Source organism: Microcaecilia unicolor, chromosome 6, assembly GCF_901765095.1.
Source record: "Microcaecilia unicolor chromosome 6, aMicUni1.1, whole genome shotgun sequence".
In the NCBI taxonomy this organism is placed as follows: domain Eukaryota; kingdom Metazoa; phylum Chordata; class Amphibia; order Gymnophiona; family Siphonopidae; genus Microcaecilia; species Microcaecilia unicolor.
In genome coordinates, this window is record NC_044036.1 from 333440783 (window position 1) to 333463232 (window position 22450).

Sequence of the window (22450 nt, forward strand, 5' to 3'; positions counted from 1 at the left end):
CATATTAAATGTTAAAATAATTGAAAGTATTCTGAAACTATGTAAGGGGTCCCATTTCTTTCTGGACACCGTGTAGTTTAGGATGAAGCTTTTGAAACCTAAAGAATTCAGTTGCAAGATGTCTCTTCACTATCATTATATCATTTTTGGTAATCTAGGGGGTAATTCTATAAAGTTGCATGCATATGGAGAATCGATTCTATAACAGGACTTTGGCACCACGATTCCTTTATAGAATACTCATGCAAGCCACCATTGACACACCAAAAATGTATTGTGCCATTATTTACGCCTGCCATAGACATAGTATAACTGTTGGCATATTAGTGTGGTAAAGGCACAAATAACTTGCAGAATTCTGTAAGGTATGTGCATCAATTAGTACCCCACCGCTGCTCCGCCCACTGCCATGCCCCCTAGCAATTATGCATCAAACCAGTTACATAGATCTTTATGGAATGGTGCTTAGTCACTTACAAGCCTAACTTTGCAAATCTATGTCATAACAAAACTCTGTAAGCCACATTGAGCCTGCAAATGGGTGGGAAAATGTGGGATACAAATGCAATAAATAAATAAATAAATAAAAACTGCCAATTGTCTTGGCAATGACACATAAATTAGGACATAAGAATAGCCATAGTGGGTCAGGTCAGACCAATGGTCCATCTAACCCAGTATCCTGCTTCCAGCAGTGGCCAATCCAGGTCACAAGTACCTAGCAGAAACCCAAATAGCAGCAACATTCCATGTAGAACCCCAAATAGCAGCAACATTCCATGCAGAATCTCAAAGAGTAGCAAGATTCCATGTAGAATCTCAGAGTAGCAAGATTCCATGTAGAATCTCAGAGTAGCAAGATTCCATTCAGAATCCCAAAGAGTAACAACATTCCATGTAGAACCCCAAAGAGTAGCAACATTCCATGCAGAATCTCAAAGAGTAGCAAGATTCCATTCAGAATCTCAAAGAGTAACATTCCATGTAGAACCCCAAAGAGTAGCAACATTCCATGTAGAATCTCAGAGTAGCAAGATTCCATTCAGAATCTCAAAGAGTAACATTCCATGTAGAACCCCAAAGAGTAGCAACATTCCATGCAGAATCTCAAAGAGTAGCAAGATTCCATGTAGAATCTCAGAGTAGCAAGATTCCATGTAGAATCTGAGTAGCAAGATTCCATTCAGAATCCCAAAGAGTAACAACATTCCATGTAGAACCCCAAAGAGTAGCAACATTCCATGCAGAATCTCAAAGAGTAGCAAGATTCCATTCAGAATCTCAAAGAGTAACATTCCATGTAGAACCCCAAAGAGTAGCAACATTCCATGTAGAATCTCAGAGTAGCAAGATTCCATTCAGAATCTCAAAGAATAGCAACATTCTGCTGCCAATCCCATCTCAATAACAGACTATGGACTTTTCCTCGTCCAAATCATTTTTAAGCCCAGATATGCTAACCGCCATTACCACATCACATAGGTGACGTCTAACTGTAGGCACCAGTCTAAAGAATTGCCTCCCTAATGTACTATACTGTAGAAGAATCTTTCCAATACCAGGAGACCAAAATCAGTGATAAAAAGTTACCTTTTTTTCCAGAGAGATTTTCAAAGCCCCGTTGTACAAATGGTCATTTGCAAAGTTGTTCCCACTGGTAACATCGGCCTTTATACCCTGACTCTTTAGAGATTGAATAAAGTTGCCAATGTTTGTGCCTGACGTGGAAGAAAACCGAAACAAAAAGGTCAGATCATTTTGTATCACACATTTTTGTATTCTCTTTACAATAAAGCATAACAGCTAATAAACGAAATCTTACATGCAAATCGATAAACTTAGATGTACAGATTTACAGATGTACTCCTAATACATTCCGTTTAATTGTTCAAACAAAGGTACTGGCCATTGATTATTGTAACTTCATAAATGATCTGGGATGTAACGAGACTGTTCTAAAGAATCTTCAGATGATATTAAATAAAGCAGCACAAATGATATTCAAAGTTTGAAAGGGTCACACCTGTTCTAAAATACATGTGCGATGGACGTCCATGAGCTGGAATCGTTCAGCATGAACATTGTGATTTATAGGGTGCCCTCCTGGTCTCCCTGTTGTCATTTTCATACCCGATTGCCACTGTGAATACTATTTGAGAGGAGAAGAATTTACCTTGGTAGCAGAGTCTGCATCCCTTGAATGGTTGCAGTAGGAGAAGGGAATCATAATTGCCGAGAGGGTGTTTTCCCAAGGTTCTAAACCCTTCCCAGTAATGCTTAGTGCTGTCCTTCCCCGGGATAGGCAAAGAACCCCTGGAAGGGAGAAAACCTGGCATGGCCTCAGGAAGGGAGGTGCTCCATACCTGTTGTGCTATCCTGGAGGGAAAGGAGTCAATCCTTAGGGACGAGCCAGGATTTAGATCAATTCCAATTCCCCTGGCTCACAAAGCAGTATACCCTGCAATCCCAAAGTGAGGCTGGGAAACGGGTGGGGCCAGTTCTCCCAGGGAAAACACCAAGGTAAAAAAAATCTGTTGTTGCCTGAAGGGAACCACCCTGATCTACCTATATCCCTCCCATTATTATGTCTGCAGAGAAACACTTAGGCGCTATTCCGTAAATGGATGCACAAGTGTGTTTTCATGTGGATTTGCCATTTCTGCCCCATTTTGGCGCCTTGCATCCATTACAATGTTTTCTGCACCAGGAGTAGCACGCCGACATAGAATTCCCCCGTTAGTGTAAGCTAAATCTATTTAATATGTTTAATGCGCATTAACCTCGGGATTACCATGCGTTCAGTACATTAACACGTTAAACAATTCTACTGCCTGTTTTTACAAGTTTTTTTTTAATTTAAATATATTTATTGACAACATCAATGGTAAACAACTCGACATGCTCTATTTACCCAACATACAAGCAATAAGATAACATGCTGAAACCATATAACGTGCATATGTCCCTTCACTCCCCCTACCATCCAACCCAATCCACCTCCCCCCCCCCCCTACTTCTAAACCCAATAACTCAGTATGCCTGGGTTGCTCACATTCTACAAAACTTGGAAATGTATCCAGGGACTAGACTAAGAGTACAAGCCTGGCCCCTCCCTCTCCCTACTCCTCATCCATAAACATGTACTTTTTCCCATCCATACCATCCTTAACATGCGTTGATAAGCAAACTTCGTCCCCTTGGGCTAAGAATTTGAATATATGGCATCCATATCCCGAGGAATGTCTTCCTATGCTTAGGCGATGATTTCGTACAAGTTTTATTAAAATGAATGTGTAAAACAAACTGAAAAAAACCCCCATCTGATAATTGGAGAGAAAAAAACCAAAACTGAAAATCTTTGCCTTGTGCACATCCCTAATAAATATGCTAATTAGGTGTACAGTCAACATTGGCTGTAGACAATTGTTCCTGCACTTCTCTTTACGCTCATTGGCTACTGCTAGAAAACAGATTCTAATTAAAGCCTTGTTGGCAAGTAGTTTCTCTTACCTGTATCATTGTGGACCAGCAAGCTTGTGTAATGCCTGTAGGGATTTTCACCAGGGCGAAGGAAATACAGTGAAGGTGTAAGTTCCCAGTTCATTATAAGATGCATGGCACTTGAAATGGAACCAATGAGGGCCATTGGAATTATAAGATGAACAGCAGTACAGCTCTGGGTGGTAGAACACATTGTGTATGAGTGCATGCAGACAGCATCTGGACTCGATTGCTTTATTTTGTTGCATTCAGGCTCATTTTCAAAGCACTTAGCCTCCCAAAGTTCCATAGAAACCTATGGAACTTAGCCTCCCAAAGTGCTTTGAAAATATGCCTCCAAGTCTCTTAAAGAAGAATCCCCATGCTTCTCTCAGCTTAGAGACAGTGAACCTTTAGAACCTGCTTTATTTTGTTGCATTGTCTCTTAAAGAAGAATCCCCATGCTTCTCTCAGCTTAGAGACAGTGAACCCTTAGAACCAGCACAAGAGTCTGCAGGTCACTGCAAAGAGACAGCTGTTGTTTCTCCTTAAAGTCTAAGACCTGAGTGCCAAAGATTCCACCGAAGGATCTTTGAACCGCCAAATGTTGAGATAGTCATGGGGAAGCCACTCTTGCCCTAGGATTGGTACCATGGAATCTTGCTACACTCTGGGATTCTGCATGGAATGTTGCGCCTATCTGGATTTCTGCAAGGTACTTGTGAGCTGGATTGGCCACTGTTGGAAACAGGATACTGGGCTAGATGGACCACTGGTCTGACCCAGTATGGCTATTCTTATGATTTGGAAAGTAAGACATGATACCTAAACTGCATTAGAGAAAGAATTGAAAATGTACCAGTCAGTATTCAGTCGGCAATGGTGAGCGCTTTTTTAAATGCTTACCGCTGCTGGCTAAGACCCGAATATTCAGTGCCCAGGCCATATGTGGGTACCAGCATTGAATATTTGGGCCTGAACGCCGGTACTTATATGGGCCAGGACCCTCATAAGGGTATTTGGCCAGGTCCAACCCCCCCTTCCTAACTCCAATACCCCCTCCTTCAAGAATATCAGCCCACCCAAACTCAGATTCCCCCTTCCTCCCCCCATGAACAGTATTGGCCCGCCATCTCATAACCCCCCTCTTTACCTCCATTCCCTGCAAGAATATTAATTCCTCCTCCCTCCTCACCAACACCATAGCTCCTCCCAACAAGGATTCCTCCTGTAGTTACCCCCTCCCCCAGGCCTACGATCCCTAGTGGTCTAGTAAAGGAAGGGCAGGAGCACTACCCACTCACTTCTGCCTACTGCACTTCCTACATCAAAATGGCTGTTGTGACTTCTAGAGGCCAGGGGCGTAGCTATCATGGGGCCACGGGGGCATGGGCCCCCGTAGATTTGGCCCTGGACCCCCCTGCCGCGACCCTCTCTACCCTCCCCCTTTCCCGCCGCCAACCCTTCCCCGCCGCCGTCACATACCTTTGCTGGCGGGGGACCCCAACCCCCGCCAGCCAAAGTCCTCTTTTTGGCCACGCGGCGTTGCTTGCTGAATGATCTGATCAAGTTTCTGTGCGTGCATCTGACGTCCTGCACGTTGTACTTGCAGGACGTCAGACGCACGCACAGAAACAGATTCAAACTTGCTCAGATCATTCGGCAATGCCGCGCGGCCGAGAAGAGGACTTCGGCTGGTGGGGGTTGGGGTCCCCCGCCAGCAAAGATTCGCGGCGGGAGAGGGTTTGGCGGCGGGAAGGAGGGGGCAAGAGGGTTGCAGCGGCGGGGGGGGGGGGTGAAAGTTGGCATCAGGCGGGGGGTCGGCACCACAGGGAGGGGTCGGCGCCACCGGGGGGGGGGGCTAAAATGTGCCCCCTCTCGTCGAAGTCTGGCTACGCCCCTGCTAGAGGCAGTCTCACGGTACTTCAGCAGCCATTTTGAAGCAGCTGCAATAGGCAGGATCAACAGGCATAACTGATATATACGTGCTTAATTTAGATTTGAGCGCTTATGCCAGACATACAGTCGGTGTAAGTGCTTCACCCAAGTATTCACTTCCTTTAAAATACGCACTATGTAGGTGAAGTAGGTATTTACAGAATAGTGTTTAGACGGAATGTTGGCATTTATGAGTGTATGTGCATATTTTTCAAAGCACTTAGACTTACAAAGTTACACTGTAACCTATGGAACTTTGTAAGGCTAAGGGGCCAAAATTCAGACTGTGGGAGGTAAACCACACTGCCTCCCGCGGTCAGTGTTGAGCCTAGATATTCAAACCAGGTCATTTCCAGTGACCGGCATTGAGGGTCTGGTTTATTTTTGGCTGGTTTGAACTTAACTGGCCAAGCCGATACCCAGCGCTGGCTGGTTAAGTTTGAACCGGCCCACGATATTCCAGGTATTGATGCAGCCATATCTGGCAGCCAAACTTAGGTGGCAACACACTGAAAATCGGCAGATGGCTGGTTATATCGAATGATATAACTGGTTATCCACTAGACACTAACTTGGAGAAAATATGGCTGAGGGGAGATATGATAGAGGTCTATAACATAACAAGTGGAGTGGGACAGGTAGATGTGAATCGCTTGTTTACTCTTTTCAATAACACTAGGACTAGGGGGCATGCAATGAAGTTACAAAGTAGTAAATTTAAAACGAACTGGAGAAAATATTTCCTCACTCAATGTGTAATTAAACTCTGGAATTCGTTGCCAGAGAATGTGGTAAAAGCAGTTAGCTTAGCGGGGTTTAAAAAAAAGGTTTGGATAGCTTCCTAAAAGAAAAGTCCATAAGCCATTATTAAAATGGACTTGGGGAAAATCCACTGCTTAGTTCTGGGATAAGCAGCATAAAATGTATTGCACTGTTTTGGGATCTTGCCAGGTACTTGTGACTTCGATTGGCCACTGTTGGAAACAGAATGCTGGGCTTGGTGGACCTTCGGTCTGTTCCAGTATGGCAACACTTACGCACCGGCAATATTCAGCGGGAGACAGCCGGCTATCTCCTGCTCAATACCGCCGGAGAGCCCGGCTAAGTGCTACTTAACCAGCCTGGTGCCATTTCTGGCCAGTTAAAAGTTTTTGAATATCCGAGGGGTAAATGAGCCCCATATTCTCATAAATGCCATTAATCTAAACATTTACACACATAGGACCTACATCCAGCATCTGGTGCACAAGTTTGGGGGGGGGGGGGGGCGAAAAAATCAGCATATATCACAATTTTATAAACGGTGCTCTGACTTGTGCAACATTTATAGAACAGTGCTTAGAGCTGATTTCCGTGCCAAACTTTGGGCGCAAGGATTTACACTGAAACCTGGTGTAAATCCTGGCACGAAAGCTAGGCACGGGTCCCCAGTATTCAAGTAATACTGCGCGCATCTTTCGTAAATGCCCTTTTATTTATTTATTTATTGCATTTGTATCCCACATTTTCCCATCTTTTTGCGGGTTCAGTGTGGCTTACAATATGAGTTAAATGTTGGAAATACAATTTGTTACAGATTGGTTATGGATTACATTGTGTAGATTTAAGCGAGACAGTCAAGTAACGTTAAGGAATATAACAATGGAACACAGACATTGAAACATTGGAAGGAGACAATGGGAGCTTAGAGGGCGATAAAAAGGCATGAAGACATATGGTATATATCGTTCTGTGAGTAAAGGTATGAATGATGTGATAATACGGGAATGAGAGTTCAGAGGTGAATGTATGATGCATTAGTGAACAGCAAGTGTAGACTTTATGTGTTTTGGTTCTTTCCGTAAATCTTTTCGAAAAGATGGGTCTTCAGTAATCTGCGGAAGGAAGCTTGCTCGTTGATTGTTCTTGATTGACTTGCCCATGCAACATGTGAAACTCCCCAAATATATCCAGAATGTTTAATAATGCCTTCTGTTATATTACTATCATGTATTCCATTACCATGCAACCCAAAATCCTTCTGTAATACCAAATGTCTATTCTTTTCTTATTTCCACTATCCATGATGTATTGTAAGCCACATTGAGCCTGCAAAGAGGTGGGAAAATGTGGGATACAAATGCAATAAATAAATAAATAAAATGCCTCTCAAATGGCCACCCCCCCCCCCTTTTCAGTTGCAAGCTAAAAGATCTGCGTACGGATTTTTAATAAAATGGCGCTTAGGAAGATGCGCACACAAACCCAAATTGTTGCCAATTAATGCCAATAATTGATTGCTAGCACCCAATTATGGGTACTCATTGGCTCATTAGCCAATTTAGTTGTGAGCGCATAGCGCACAATTTTGCGTGTGTAAATTTGCATGCCATTTATAGAATCTGGGGGATAACGGACACCTAAATGTTAGTGCTTGTGCTAAAGAACTGTCTCCAAAGTCCCTACAACACACAGTCTAGAGCAGCCATTCCCAACCCAGTCCTCTGGGCACACCTTGTCCCACTGGGTTTTCAGGATAGCCACAATGAATATGCATGAGGTAGATTTGCATACACTGCCTCAACTATGTCATGGATTCAGGGATAGTGAGCCCTTGGGCCGCTGCTGGCAAACGGCAGCAGCAGGCGAACCACCCAAACAAGGATGGAAGCTGAAAACAGGCAGGACTGGAACTATAGCTGAAGACAGGCAGAACTGGAACAAGCAAGGCTGGAAGTGAAGCTGAAGACAGGCAGGCCTGGAATAAGCAGGACTGGAACTGAAGCTGAAGACAGGCAGGACTGGACAAGCAGGAAGCTGAGGAGAGGCAGGACTGGACAAGCGGGAAAAGGAGTCAGGAACAGGGCTGTAGCAGGAACAGGAGTCAGGAACACACTTTGCTTAGCAGGAACAAGAGTCAGGAACAGACTTGGCTTGGCAGGAACAGGAGTCAGGAACAGACTTGGCTGTAACAGGAACAGGAGTCAGGAACAGGACTTGGCTGTAGCAGGAAAAGAAGTCAGGAACAGAATTGGCTTGGCAGGAAGCAAGAACAGGGTTTAACTGTAGTAAGGAAAAGACCTATGGCTATAACAGGAGTCAGGAATGGAAATTAACTTTAGCAGAAAGCAGAACAAGGTTTGGCAATAGCAGAAAGCAAGATTACAGACCAGAGACAAAGCAGGAGCAGGCTGGAAGTGCAACAAACACACACTGAAGACCTCTGTTGCAAAAGCAAAGCATGAAAGTTCCAAGGTGCTTTATAAAGGACTTTACTGATGATGTCACAACTAAGAATGAGGCTTGGCTGCAGGAACACCAGAGCGAGGCTTAGCTACAGGAACATCAGGGTAGGACGAATGATCTCTAGAATGCGATTGAGAAACAGGAAAAAAGCAGTCCACAGCAGCCATAATGCCTGGTTACTGGGAAGAGAGGTGAATATAAACACGGGGCACGGCCACAACTGTGACAAACTGCATGCAAATCTAACTCATGAATATTCATTGTGGATATCCTGAAATGCCAATGGGACTAAGTGTGCCCTGAGGACTGGGTTGGGAATGGGTGATCTAGATCCTCCACTGTTCTGGTAGAATCTTGGATGTTTCCCATGAATCCCCCAATCCAGTTCATACCAGCGCTCTGACAATTAAGTCTTTCTCCCATTTACAGAATTCAGACATGACTCACATGGACGTGAAGGTTTTCCTTTCATGTTTCAGTTTTAAGAAGCGGACCCGTGCGATGGCACAAACTTGCCGTTTCCAGAGAGCTGTGCCACTGAGGGTGGCTTTTCCCGTTTCGGAGAGCGAAAGGAGGCTTTCTTTGATTTCATTGGGAAAGTTCTCATCTTTTTCCTCATCTGCTTGCTCTGGGCTGAAGACACCATAGTCTGTCGGAATATTTTCAAGGGGAGCTGAATTTGTTAGACTGGAGTAGATGGAAGCCAGCGTCTTAATAAAGCAGAAACTATTTTTCTAATCTTACAGGTGAAATATTGTACTACCCTATCGAGTGACAAAAGCATCCTAATTTTCATTTCATTTATTTATATACTAGTAAAAAAGGCCCGTTTCTGACACAAATGAAACGGGCGCTAGCAAGGTTTTCCTCGGAGTGTGTATGTTTGAGAGAGTGTATGTGAGAGTGACTGTGTGTGAGAGAGAGAGAGTGAATGTGCGAGTGTGAGTGTGTGTGTGTGAGAGAGAGTGAGTCTGGGTGCGAGTGTGTCTGTGAGAGAGAGAGTATGTGTGTGAGAATGAGAGTGTGTACAAGTGCATATGTGAGACACAGTGTGAGAGAGAAAGAGTGTGCTTCACACAGATACAGTGTGTGCGCGAGAGAGAGTGTGTGTGTGTGAGACACAGACTCTCTGTGAGACTGAGTGTATGAGACCAAGAGAGTGTGTGAGTGACTGTGTGACACATAGAGAGTGAATGTGATACAGTGTGAGACATAGAGTGTGTGAGAGTGAGAGAGAGAAAGACATTGACTGTGAGAGAGAGTGTGTGTGTGTGACAAAGATACCTCCCCCCCCTCTCTGTTGTCAGGACTCCCTCTCTCTGGTGTCAGGCCCCCCATCTCTCTCTGGTGTCTGAGCGTTACTGTGCAGGACGCTGAGCTCTGGCTGTGCTTCAAGGAACTGACCAATCCTATTTAATAGAATGCACCTCCAACATTCCGAAGCCGAGAAACCTCGTGTGGTTGGTCACTTCTGCTTGTGACGAACCCGGAAGTACGTGATGTCAATTCAGGAGATGGATACAGAGAGCAGGAATGCCTCAGCCATGCAGTCAGCTTCAGAATGTTGGAGGTGCCTTTTATTATATAGGAAAGGAACTGACCAATCCTATTTAATAGAATGCACCTCCAACACTCTGAAGCCGAGAAACCTCGTGTGGTTGGTCACTTCTGCTTGTGACGAACCCGGAAGTACGTGATGCCAATTCAGGAGATGGATACAGAGAGCAGGAATGCCTCAGCCATGCAGTCAGCTTCAGAATGTTGGAGGTGCCTTTTATTATATAGGAAAGGAACTGACCAATCCTATTTAATAGAATGCACCTCCAACATTCTGAAGCTGAGAAACCTCGTGTGGTTGGTCACTTCTGCTTGTGACGAACCCGGAAGTACGTGATGTCAATTCAGGAGATGGATACAGAGAGCAGGAATGCCTCAGCCATGCAGTCAGCTTCAGAATGTTGGAGGTGCCTTTTATTATATAGGAAAGGAACTGACCAATCCTATTTAATAGAATGCAACTCCAACATTCCGAAGCCGAGAAACCTCGTGTGGTTGGTCACTTCTGCTTGTGACGAACCCGGAAGTACGTGATGCCAATTCAGGAGATGGATACAGAGAGCAGGAATGCCTCAGCCATGCAGTCAGCTTCAGAATGTTGGAGGTGCCTTTTATTATATAGGATATATATCTTCAATTTATTTCTACCCCTCTATTAGTACCGCTTTAGAAATGATAAGTAGTAGAAGTAGTACATTGGCACTGGGCAGTTATACACATAATTCCAAGCAACTGCACAAACATCCTGAAACCAAATACACAATACAAACACCCCGTTGCATCAAAATTCCAATCTTCTTCTCATCATTTGGGAAGCGACCTGACCAAAAAAAACAAGCCTTAAACTGCTTAAGAAACCTTAAATACCTCTCCAGTGCCTTTTATTATATAAGTAGTTAAAATGTTTATCTCTTGCTAATACAGATGTACCGAATAGCATATTTATTATTCGGCTGAATATGAATAACGAAAAACATTATTTGGCCGACTATGAATACCGAAAACGAATAATGGACACTGAACTTTAACGTAATCAATATATATAAATGGCGAGTGTCGTACTCACTCGCAAATGCGCAATAGAGACCCTCTCTGCCCCGCCCCCGCGTCAATACGTGATGACGAGGGCGGAACAGAGAGGGTCTCTACTGCGCATTTGCGAGGGACACCGCTGTCGCTAACGCTCCCCCCACCCGGAGCTGCCGCCGCCACCCACCTTCCACCCGGTCGGGCCCTCGCTCCGCTATTGAAACAGCGAGGGCACGCAGCACACAGCTCTGCTGAGCTGCCGTCGGCCTTCCTTCTTCTTCTCTGCCTGTGTCCCGCCCTCAACGACGTTACGTCACACGAGGGCGGGACACAGGCAGAGAAGAAGGACGTCCACGGCAGCTCAGCAGTAGAGCTGCGTGCTGCGTGCTCTCGCTGTTTCAATAGCGGAGCGAGGGCCCGACCGGGTGGAAGGTGGGTGGCGACGGCTCCGGGGGGGGGGGGGGACGAACTCGGAGAGGGAGCGGCAGCGGCGAACTCGGCGGCGGGGTGGGGGGCCTTTCAACCCCCCCTCCTATACTAGCCCGTTTTTACGGGCTGAACAGCTAGTAAATAATAAAAGAAGCAGGGGCCTTTTCCCCGCGCGCCAGGGGCCTTTTTACCGCAGCGAGTAAAAAAAAAGCTTCCCGCACACATGGCCACGTGGTAAGAGAACTCTTATCGCATGGCCTTACAGCAGGGAGCCCTTACCGCCACCTACTGAGGTGGCGATAAGGGCTTCCACGCTAATCCGGCGGTAACCGGGCAGCACGAGGCGATGCCAGATTACTACCGGGTTATCACCGTGCAAGCCATTTCCGTGGGTTTTCTTTTTCCACCGGAAATGATGTGCGCTCAGGGTGGGACCACTGCCGGCGGCCGCGTTGGGCCGGCGGTAGTCCTGGAAGAGCGAGCGGTAAGCCCGTGTTGGGCTTACCGCCGCTCTGTAAAAAGGTCCCTAAGCATTCACTTCAGTAGGATTTAGCCCAGTAAAGCCCCAGATTATTCATCTTCGAATTGAAATCCTGTCTCATCTGCTCATAACCTTGGGGTCATCTTCGACTCCTCCCTCTCCTTCTCTGCCAGTAGCGTAGCCAGAGTTTCATTTTTAGATGGGCCTGGAGGTGGGCACAGGCCTCGCATTTCCTCTCCACCCGCTACCACCCCCACCCCCCCGCCCGCCGCCGCATTTTCTCTCCATCTGCCTGCTGCCGCCGCATTTCCTCTCCACCCCCCTCCCCCCACGACAGCCCCCTGCACATGGTCAATTCTGGTCATTTTTACTGACCTGAAGCACCGTTCTCCCTCCAGCACCGGCGATTCCCATAGCCAGCCTTCTGCCAGCGCGCGTCATCAGAGCCTCTTCTCAGGCGCATCCCGCCTACTCTGCAACTTCCTGTTTTCCGCAAACGTGGGACGCAGAAAGTTGCAGAGTAGGTGGGATGTGCCTGAGAAGAGGCCACGATGACGCGCGCTGGCAGAAGGCTGGCTATGGGAATCGCCGGTGCTGGAGGAAGAAAGGCGCTTCAGGGCAGTAAAAGTGAGCAGACCACGTGGACGGGGAGAGCGGGCAGAAGAGGCTGGGTGGGCCTGCAGCAAAAGTGGCTGGGCCTGGGCCCGTCCAGGCCCACCCGTGGCTACGCCACTGTTCTCTGCAGATATTCAACAGATTGCTAAAACCTGTCGTTTCTTCCTCTATAATATCGCCAAAATTCGCTCTCTCCTTTCTGAGCACGCTACCAGAACCCTCATCCACACTCTCATCACCTCTCGCTTCGACTTCTGCAACTTGCTTCTCACAGGTCTTCCACTCAGCCATCTCCCTCCTCTTCAATCTGTTCAAAATTCTGCTGCACGATTAATATTTCGCCAAAGTCGCTATGCCCATATCAGCCCTCTTCTGAAGTCACTTCACTGGCTCCCTATCCGTTTCCGTATACAGTTCAAGCTCCTCTAAGTGCATTCACTCTGCTGCCCCTCACTACCTCTCCACCCTCATCTCCCCCTACACTCCTTCCCAGGAACTCCGTTCACTAGGCAAATCTCTCCTAATTGCACCCTTCTCCTCCATCGCTAATTCCAGACTCCGTTCCTTTTATCTCGCCGCACCTTATGCCTGGAATAGACTTCCTGAGCCATTACGCCAAGCTCCATCCCTGGCCGCTTTCAAATCCGGGCTAAAGGCCTACCTGTTTGATGCTGCTTTTGACTCCTAACTTGTCACTTGCTCGTAATTTTTATCTTGTCTTCCTCTCTTCAATAGTCCCTTCCCTATGTGTCCTTCTGTCTGTCCTACCGTTATCCTTATTGGTCCTGTCTGTCTGTCCTGATTTAGATTGTAAGCTCTTTTGAGCAGGGACTGTCTTTTCTTCATGTTCAACTGTGAAGCGCTGCGTACGACTGGTAGCGCTATAGAAATGATTTATAGTAGTAGTAGAAGCCTGCCCTTGCAGATCAGCAACGCGGCCGCGCAGGCTTCTGTTTCTGTGAGTCTGACGTCCTGCACGTACGTGCAGGACGTCAGACTCACAGAAACAGAAGCCTGCGCGGCCGCATTGCTGATCTGCAAGGGCAGGCTTCTACATGGAATGTTGCTAGTGGAATAGCAACATTAAGATTCCATGTAGAATCTCAAACAGTAGCAACAGAATCTCCAATAGTAGCAACATTCCATTTAGAATCATTCCTATGTGTCCTATCTGTCTGTCCTACCCTTATCCCTTATTTGTCCTGTCTGTCCTGATTTAGATTGTAAGCTCTTTTGAGCAGGGACTGTCTTTTCTTCATGTTCAATTGTGAAGCGCTGCGTACATCTGGTAGCGCTGTAGAAATGATTTGTAGTAGTAGTAGTAGTAGTTTTGAGCAGGGACTGTCTCTTTGTATCAGGTGTTCAACGCTGCGTGCCTCTGGTAGCGCTATACAAATGCTAATAAGTGCATTCACTCTGCTGCCCCTCACTACCTCTTTACCCTCATCTCTCCCTACACTCCTTCCCAGGAACTCCGTTCACTAGGCAAATCTCTCCTAATTGCACCCTTCTCCTCCATCGCTAACTCCAGACTCCATTCCTTTTATCTCGCCGCACCTTATGCCTGGAATAGGCTTCCTGAGCCATTACGTCAAGCTCCATCCCTGGCCGCCTTCAAATCCGGGCTAAAGACCTACCTGTTTGATGCTGCTTTTGACTCCTAACTTGTCACCTGCTCGTAACCTTTATCTTGTCTTCCTCTCTTCAATAGTCCCTTTTCCCTGTGTGTCCTATCTGTCTGTCCTGCCCTTATCCCTTATTTGTCCTGTCTGTCTGTCCTTATTTAGATTGTAAGCTCTTTTGGGCAGGGACTGTCTTTTCTTCATGTTCAACTGTGAAGCGCTGCGTACGACTGGTAGCGCTATAGAAATGATTTATAGTAGTAGTAGAAGCCTGCCCTTGCAGATCAGCAACGCGGCCGCGCAGGCTTCTGTTTCTGTGAGTCTGACGTCCTGCACATACGTGCAGGACGTCAGACTCACAGAAACAGAAGCCTGCGCGGCCGCATTGCTGATCTGCAAGGGCAGGCTTCTACATGGAATGTTGCTAGTGGAATAGCAACATTAAGATTCCATGTAGAATCTCAAACAGTAGCAACAGAATCTCCAATAGTAGCAACATTCCATTTAGAATCATTCCTATGTGTCCTATCTGTCTGTCCTACCCTTATCCCTTATTTGTCCTGTCTGTCTGTCCTGATTTAGATTGTAAGCTCTTTTGAGCAGGGACTGTCTTTTCTTCATGTTCAATTGTGAAGCGCTGCGTACATCTGGTAGCGCTGTAGAAATGATTTGTAGTAGTAGTAGTAGTAGTTTTGAGCAGGGACTGTCTCTTTGTATCAGGTGTTCAACGCTGCGTGCCTCTGGTAGCGCTATACAAATGCTAATAAGTGCATTCACTCTGCTGCCCCTCACTACCTCTTTACCCTCATCTCTCCCTACACTCCTTCCCAGGAACTCCGTTCACTAGGCAAATCTCTCCTAATTGCACCCTTCTCCTCCATCGCTAACTCCAGACTCCATTCCTTTTATCTCGCCGCACCTTATGCCTGGAATAGGCTTCCTGAGCCATTACGTCAAGCTCCATCCCTGGCCGCCTTCAAATCCGGGCTAAAGACCTACCTGTTTGATGCTGCTTTTGACTCCTAACTTGTCACCTGCTCGTAACCTTTATCTTGTCTTCCTCTCTTCAATAGTCCCTTTTCCCTGTGTGTCCTATCTGTCTGTCCTGCCCTTATCCCTTATTTGTCCTGTCTGTCTGTCCTTATTTAGATTGTAAGCTCTTTGGGCAGGGACTGTCTTTTCTTCATGTTCAACTGTGAAGCGCTGCGTACGACTGGTAGCGCTATAGAAATGATTTATAGTAGTAGTAGAAGCCTGCCCTTGCAGATCAGCAACGCGGCCGCGCAGGCTTCTGTTTCTGTGAGTCTGACGTCCTGCACGTACGTGCAGGACGTCAGACTCACAGAAACAGAAGCCTGCGCGGCCGCATTGCTGATCTGCAAGGGCAGGCTTCTACATGGAATGTTGCTAGTGGAATAGCAACATTAAGATTCCATGTAGAATCTCAAACAGTAGCAACAGAATCTCCAATAGTAGCAACATTCCATTTAGAATCATTCCTATGTGTCCTATCTGTCTGTCCTACCCTTATCCCTTATTTGTCCTGTCTGTCTGTCCTGATTTAGATTGTAAGCTCTTTTGGGCAGGGACTGTCTTTTCTTCATGTTCAACTGTGAAGCGCTGCGTACGACTGGTAGCGCTATAGAAATGATTTATAGTAGTAGTAGTAGTAAATCACTATTTGACCGAATGCAAATAATGTATTCAGGGCACTATTTGGGGTCGAATCAAATTGAATACAAATATTTGGTACAGCCCTACTTGCTAAACACCTTCCTTATCACAATGGTGGTACACAACATCCATACACAACAACATCACAAATGAGACATCAATCATTCAAATACAACAATGGGCACAGTGAAATAACTGCCCCAAATATTAAACTTCAAATGTTACTGAAATTTGAGTCTAAAAGCAAATGTACTGAATCCCTAGTTCCAAAACTGAAATGAGACAAATGTTACAACTATGCATGTGCATTCTGTTTGAAAAAAAAACAACTGGAAAACAATCAGTAAAAATAACGCCCCCCCCCCCCCCCCCCGTATTTACTAAGCTATACTAGCATGGATAGCACGTGAGTCCCAGGGCTTTTTTTTTGAGGGGGTACTTGGGGGTACTGAGTACTGGCACCTTTTCCGTTGTCTGCTAAAATTGACCCATGGACCCCATGTTTTAATGAAAGAGCTCAGGCTCTACACACCAATTCTGCCTTGTCATAGATTCTGTGACTGGTTGCAGGGGGCCTGGCTATTGTGGGGTGGGTCCCTCAGTGATCACCCCACCCCTGAAGGGTGGCCTAGCATTTGAGTACCGGCACCTCATTTGCTAGAACAAATGCACTGGATAAAGGGACCCACGTGTGGGTGATCAGGCCTTTGTGACATCACTGATGAGGTTGGCTGTTAGCCATTGGTGGAATGAGGCATTATGACATCACATTATCAAAAGTGAGCCAAGTATAGAACAATCAAGCTAATTACAAGTTAACAGTAAAATAACATGTCTTTAACAATAGCTCATGTTGATAAGCCCCCTAAATGAAAAAGAAATGCCAGTAGAAATCAAAATCACTGCTACATGTGATAAAAGCAGGGCTTTTTTTGAGGGGGTACTCGGGGGGTACTGAGTACCGGCACCTTTTCCATGGTCTGCTAAAATTGGCCCATGGTCCTCAAGTTGTAATGAAAGCGCTCAGGCTCTACACACCAATTCTGCCTTGTCGTAGATTCTGTAACTGGTTGCAGGGGGCCTGGCTATTGTGGGGTGGGTCCCTCAGTGATCACTCCACCCCTGAAGGGTGGCCTAGCATTTGAGTACTGACACCTCATTTGCTAGAACAAACGCACTGGATAAAGGGACCCACGTGTGGGTGATCAGGCCTTTGTGACATCACTGATGAGGTTGGCTGTTAGCCATTGGTGGAATGAGGCATTATGACATCACATTATCAAAAGTGAGCCAAGTATAGAACAATCAAGCTAATTACAAGTTATCAGTAAAATAACATGTCTTAACAATAGCTCATGTTGATAAGCCCCCTAAATGAAAAAGAAATGCCTGTAGAAATCAAAATCACTGCTACATGTGATAAAAGCAGGGCTTTTTTTGAGGGGGTACTTGGGGGTACTGAGTACTGGCACCTTTTCCACTGTCTGCTAAAATTGACCCATGGACCCCAAGTTTTAATGAACGAGCTCAGGCTCTACACACCGATTCTGCATTGTCATATATTCTGTGACAGGTTGTAGGGGGCCTGGCCATTGTGGGGTGGGCCCGTCAGTGATCAACCCACCCCTGAAAGGCGACCTAGCATTTGAGTACCAGCACCTTTTTTGCTAGACAAAAATGCACTGGTGAGTCCTTACCACTAAGTCAATGGGTGACGGTAAGGTCTCAGGCCGAAAATGGACGCGCTCTGGTTTTTATTTTGCCGCACATCTATTTTCTGGCCCCTTAATAAAAGGCTCCTTTTCCAGGACGCGGTAAAAAGTGGGCCAGCGCGCGCCCAAAAGATGTGCTCGCACTGCCACAGGCCACTTTTTGCCACAGCTTTGTAAAAGCGCCCCATAGCATATAACTGTGAGGGAGGCTTGTATGTGGGCGGAGCACAGGTGGGCTATGGGCGTGTCTCCAACTCACTTCTGCCCATTGCCTTTCCTACTTCAAAATGGCCGTTGTGGCGTCTAGCAGCAGGTCTTACTTCAGATGCTTAGAATACCATAGGGGATGAGTTCAGGGGCGACCCAAGACAAGATGCCACTTGAGACAGGGCCGAGATGGAATGACAACATGCTCAGGGCTAGGGATGATGTTTCACATGAATCTCTGGAAACCTGGCCAGTTCCTGGGGGATGCGTTAAGAAACTGTCACTCTCCTTAGCTACACATAAGCCTTATTCAATTGAATGAGATAATGTTTATTGGTCAGTATAAAAGCTGGAAGCTAAGAGCAGAGAGGCGGAGGTTTTCAGAACGGGAGCAGATGTGTTACTCAGGCTCTTTGTGCCCGCTGAGACTCTCTGCCTGGCTGCAATCCAAGCCCTGAAACAAACCAGAGAGAAACTTTGATTCTTCATTACAGGGTCCTTTTACTAAGTTGCGCTAAAAAGGAGGCCTGTGCTAAGATGTGTGTTTTTGTCATACGCTGAGGCCTCCTTTTACCGCAGCGGGTAAAATGCTGTCTTTTTTGCTGGAAAAGAAATGGCCATGCGGTAAGTGAATCACTTGCCTTGCGGCCATTTCGGGGGGAGGGGACGACCCCTTACCGCCACCCACTGACCCTGCCTGATTACCGCCGGGTAAGCACCGGTGCTACAAAAATAGAAAGTATTTTTGTAGTGCCAGAAATGGAATGCACTGGGGGGTAGGAACTACCGCCTGGATCCTGCGGTAGCCCGGCGGTACTTCCTGACTGGCGCATGACAAGCCTGTTGCTGCATGCCAACCCTTTAGTAAAGGGCACCTCAGTGAAATTTGACATTCTTGGGTTTTTTTCATTATTACCTTCTTGATCAGTTTCAGCCTCTCCCTCTAACTTCAGGAACACTTGGTCTAAAGTTCCCATGGAGACTCCATAATGAACAATATCCTGACCCATTGTGTCCAAAACACAGAAAAGATCTGCAGAGAAAGAGGAAACATCTATTAATCTTATATGCTCATCTACCCGGGACAACAAACAGTGAAGAAAACAATGAAAACCAACTTGGATTAGGGGTAAAATTTCACAACTTCTACAGTTGGCCAATGGGGTATATCCTTAGCAGCGTAGATGGAAGTGGGCAAACTGGAAGGTCCACCCCGTCTTTTTTTTTTGTTGTCCTCTGCAATGTGCTGTGAGACCAGTTTTAAGATTCTGCCAGGCAGGGTGGTCCACAAGAAAAAAGTGGTCACGACAGCGTGTTGGAGCTAGTCTCAGTCATAAGTATTGCCACACTGGGACAGACCAAAGGTCCATCAAGCCCAGCATCCTGTTTCCAACAGTGGCCAATCCAGGTCACAAATACCTGGCAAGATCCCAAAAAAGCTCACTACATTTTATGCTGCTTATCCCAGAAATAAGCAGTGGATTTTCCCCAAGTCAATTTAATAATGGTCTATGGACTTTTCCTTTAGGAAGCCATCCAGACCTTTTTTAAACCCTGCTAAGCTAACTGCCTTTACCACATTCTCTGGCAACGAATTCCAGAGTTTAATTACACATTGAGTGAAGAAACATTTTCTCCGATTCATTTTAAATTTACTACATTGTAGCTTCATCACATGCCCCCCAGTCCTAGTATTTTTGGAAAGCGTAAACAGACGCTTCACATCTACCCGTTCAACTCCACTCATTATTTCATAGACTTCTATCATATCTCCCCCTCAGCCGCCTTTTCTCCAAGCTGAAGAGCCCTAGCCGCTTTAGCCTTTCCTCATAGGAAACTCGTCCCATCCCCTTTATCATTTTCGTTGCCCTTCTCTGTACCTTTTCTCGTGGCACCTTATGCCTTGAATAAACTTCCCGAGCCTATACGTCTAGCTCCATCTCTACTTGTTTTCAAATCTATGCTGAAAACCCACCTTTTCACTGCTGCTTTTGACTCCTAGCCACTACTCATTTGCCTCCCCCCTTGCTCCTTCTCACCCAGTACTTCCCTCGCCCTTAACTGTCTTGTCTGTCTGTATTATTTTAGATTGTAAGCTCTATTGAGCAGGGACTGTGTCTCTCTATGTCAGGTGTTCAGCGCTGCGTGCGTCTGGTAGCACTATACAAATAATAATAATAATAATAATAATAATAATAATAGTCTAAAATCTGACAGGTCAACTCAATCAAGAAAGCCTCCAAGGTAGTGAAATTAGTCCTCCTTCGTCACTAGAATTGAGAAAGTGTAACCTCTGGCATCAGGGACTTCAGCCCCCACTTCCAAACTGAGGGGTCTTTTTGCCAAGCCGTGGTATGTTTTTGCCGTGCGCCAGGGCCCTTTTTACCGCAGCGTGTAAAAAGCCCCTAAAAAAGACATGACCATGCGGTAAGATTATTCTTCCCATGTGGCCCATGCGGGGAGGGGAGCCCATACCGCCACCCACTGAGGTGGCGGTAAGGGCTCTCGGGCTAGAAAATGCGGAATTATTTTACATTGCGCCAGAAATGGCACACGCTCGAGGCAGAACTATCGCCGGCGGCCGTTCCGAGTTGCTGCACAGTAAACCTTTAGTAAAAGGGCCCCTGAGCTAGACAAGAAAGAAGGAAATTCGGAAGAGATATCCCTCCCCTCTCCAAAAACATTCCCCCCCCCCCCCCGACAGTAATAGTCACCTGGAAAGGCGTCCACGTTCTCAAAGGGTAGAGCATAAATCAGCTCTTCTTTATTTTGTCCTGATAACTTGGCATCTGGGATGTACTGCTGGACCAGAGATGTCATTCTATCGGAATCACACGTTTCGCCGATTTGCATGCTTAAGTGTTTAGAAAAGGAACAAAAGAATTAGTGCAGAATACCAGTCTGGGTCGCCACTGAAAAACACCTACGCAATTGGTAATGGTGCAGGCCACAAAGTACATTTGTAGTAAATTGCTACTAAATATACACTTAACTTTAGGTGTATAAGTCACTATAACGCCAAAATTATGCAGATTAAATTTGGGCTGGATTTGGGGTTGGCCAAAAGTTTACATGGCAACGACTATCTCTAAAACTTAAATGCATAAGTGCTGCTCTGTAAATAGCAGGAATAACTTTGCATAAATAAATTCTCAATTTTATGAAGCTTTCTCTACGTGAAAAGCATCCTCCATGTGTACAGCCTGTTTTGCACAAGGCAAAAGGCTTGATAAAACACCCAAATCGTTATCCAGTTCAAATAAGGTTACCATATGTCCGGATTTACCTGGACATGTCCTCTTTTTGAGGGCATGTCTGGGCGTCCGGATGGATTTTGGCAGTCCGCCCGTTTGTCTGGATTTCTGGACAAACGGACGGGCGGACGGCGGGCCTATCCTAGCCTCCCCTTCCCTTACTTACTATCTACTGCCCTGGTGGTCTAGTGACCTCTTTCCTGCCCGGAGCGCTGCCCTTGCCCTGCATCCTGTTGCTGTGACGGTCTCGGGATTCAAAATGACTGCCGAGAGTTGAAGTGGCCTCGTGAGGGCAGCGCTCCGGGCAGGAAAGAGGGGGGCTCTTTCCTGCCCCGAAGAGGTCACTAGACCACCAGGGCAGTAGATAGTAAGTAAGGGGAGGGGAATAAGTGACCCGGGGGGGCGGGGTGAGGATGCAAAAGGGGCGGGGCATGTGTCCTCTTTTTCAGAGGACAAAATATGGTAACCCTGAGTTTAAACAAAAAGCAGTGCTATTACCTCAAGTGATAACCAACGTTCCATTTTCTCTTCAAATACAGAGAAGAACCAATACATTTTAACCTTCCGTGGGAGATCACCGCTTTTCGATCTACAAGGAAAGAGTGTAAGAAAGGGTTTTACAACCGACTATTTTGCTAGTGTAAAAACTGGGTCAGTTTTCAAAAGGAGTTATAATTGACCCCAGATATTTAATTCTGGGCCATGTGCAGGCACTGGCACTACGTATCCAGGGCTAATTACGGAAACAGTGACCGCCGGAGCTTATGCGGGTCCCGGCTGATATCCATTAGGGTCCACATAACACAGTTATGCAGGCCACAGCTGAAGGTTGGCCTGGACCCGCATAACATTTAAAAATGCCCTTAGTCCTTTTGATCACCCCCTTCTCTAATTCTGGTGCTGATCCCCCCCCCCCTTCCAGTGCCGATAACCCCTCCCCAGCAGCACCAAGCCTCTCTCCCACCTCCTCCCCCTGATCAAGCTAACCCCCCCCTCCTCCTACAAGGGGCGTAGCCAGACAGCAGATTTTGGGTGGGCCTAGGCAAGAAGTGGGTGGGCACCAAGTGTTCTCCACCCCACCAAAAAAAATATCTCAGCTGGTGGAAAAGCAGTCTGCAGCAGGCAGGCGCTGAAAACTGAGATTGTGCAGGTGCCGGTATCATGGAGAGTAGCGTTTTCGTTACCATCAGGGGGAAGTCTTCAGCTGGCAGAGATTGGGATCCCCAC

At 46.4% G+C, this 22450-nt stretch overlaps 1 protein-coding gene across 1 annotated transcript in view; it reads right to left on the reverse strand.

Moving 5' to 3' along the window:
• LOC115472576 (ATP-binding cassette sub-family A member 9-like) overlaps positions 1-22450 on the reverse strand; it is a 200452-nt gene that overhangs the window by 83251 nt on the left and 94751 nt on the right. Inside the window, exons 16-21 of the mRNA XM_030206869.1 lie at positions 21722-21812; positions 20684-20823; positions 18886-19002; positions 9091-9292; positions 3511-3674; positions 1591-1718 (exon numbers count right to left, since the gene is read on the reverse strand). Coding sequence (XP_030062729.1) covers positions 1591-1718; positions 3511-3674; positions 9091-9292; positions 18886-19002; positions 20684-20823; positions 21722-21812 — 842 coding nt within the window. The remainder of the gene's footprint in view (positions 1-1590; positions 1719-3510; positions 3675-9090; positions 9293-18885; positions 19003-20683; positions 20824-21721; positions 21813-22450) is intronic.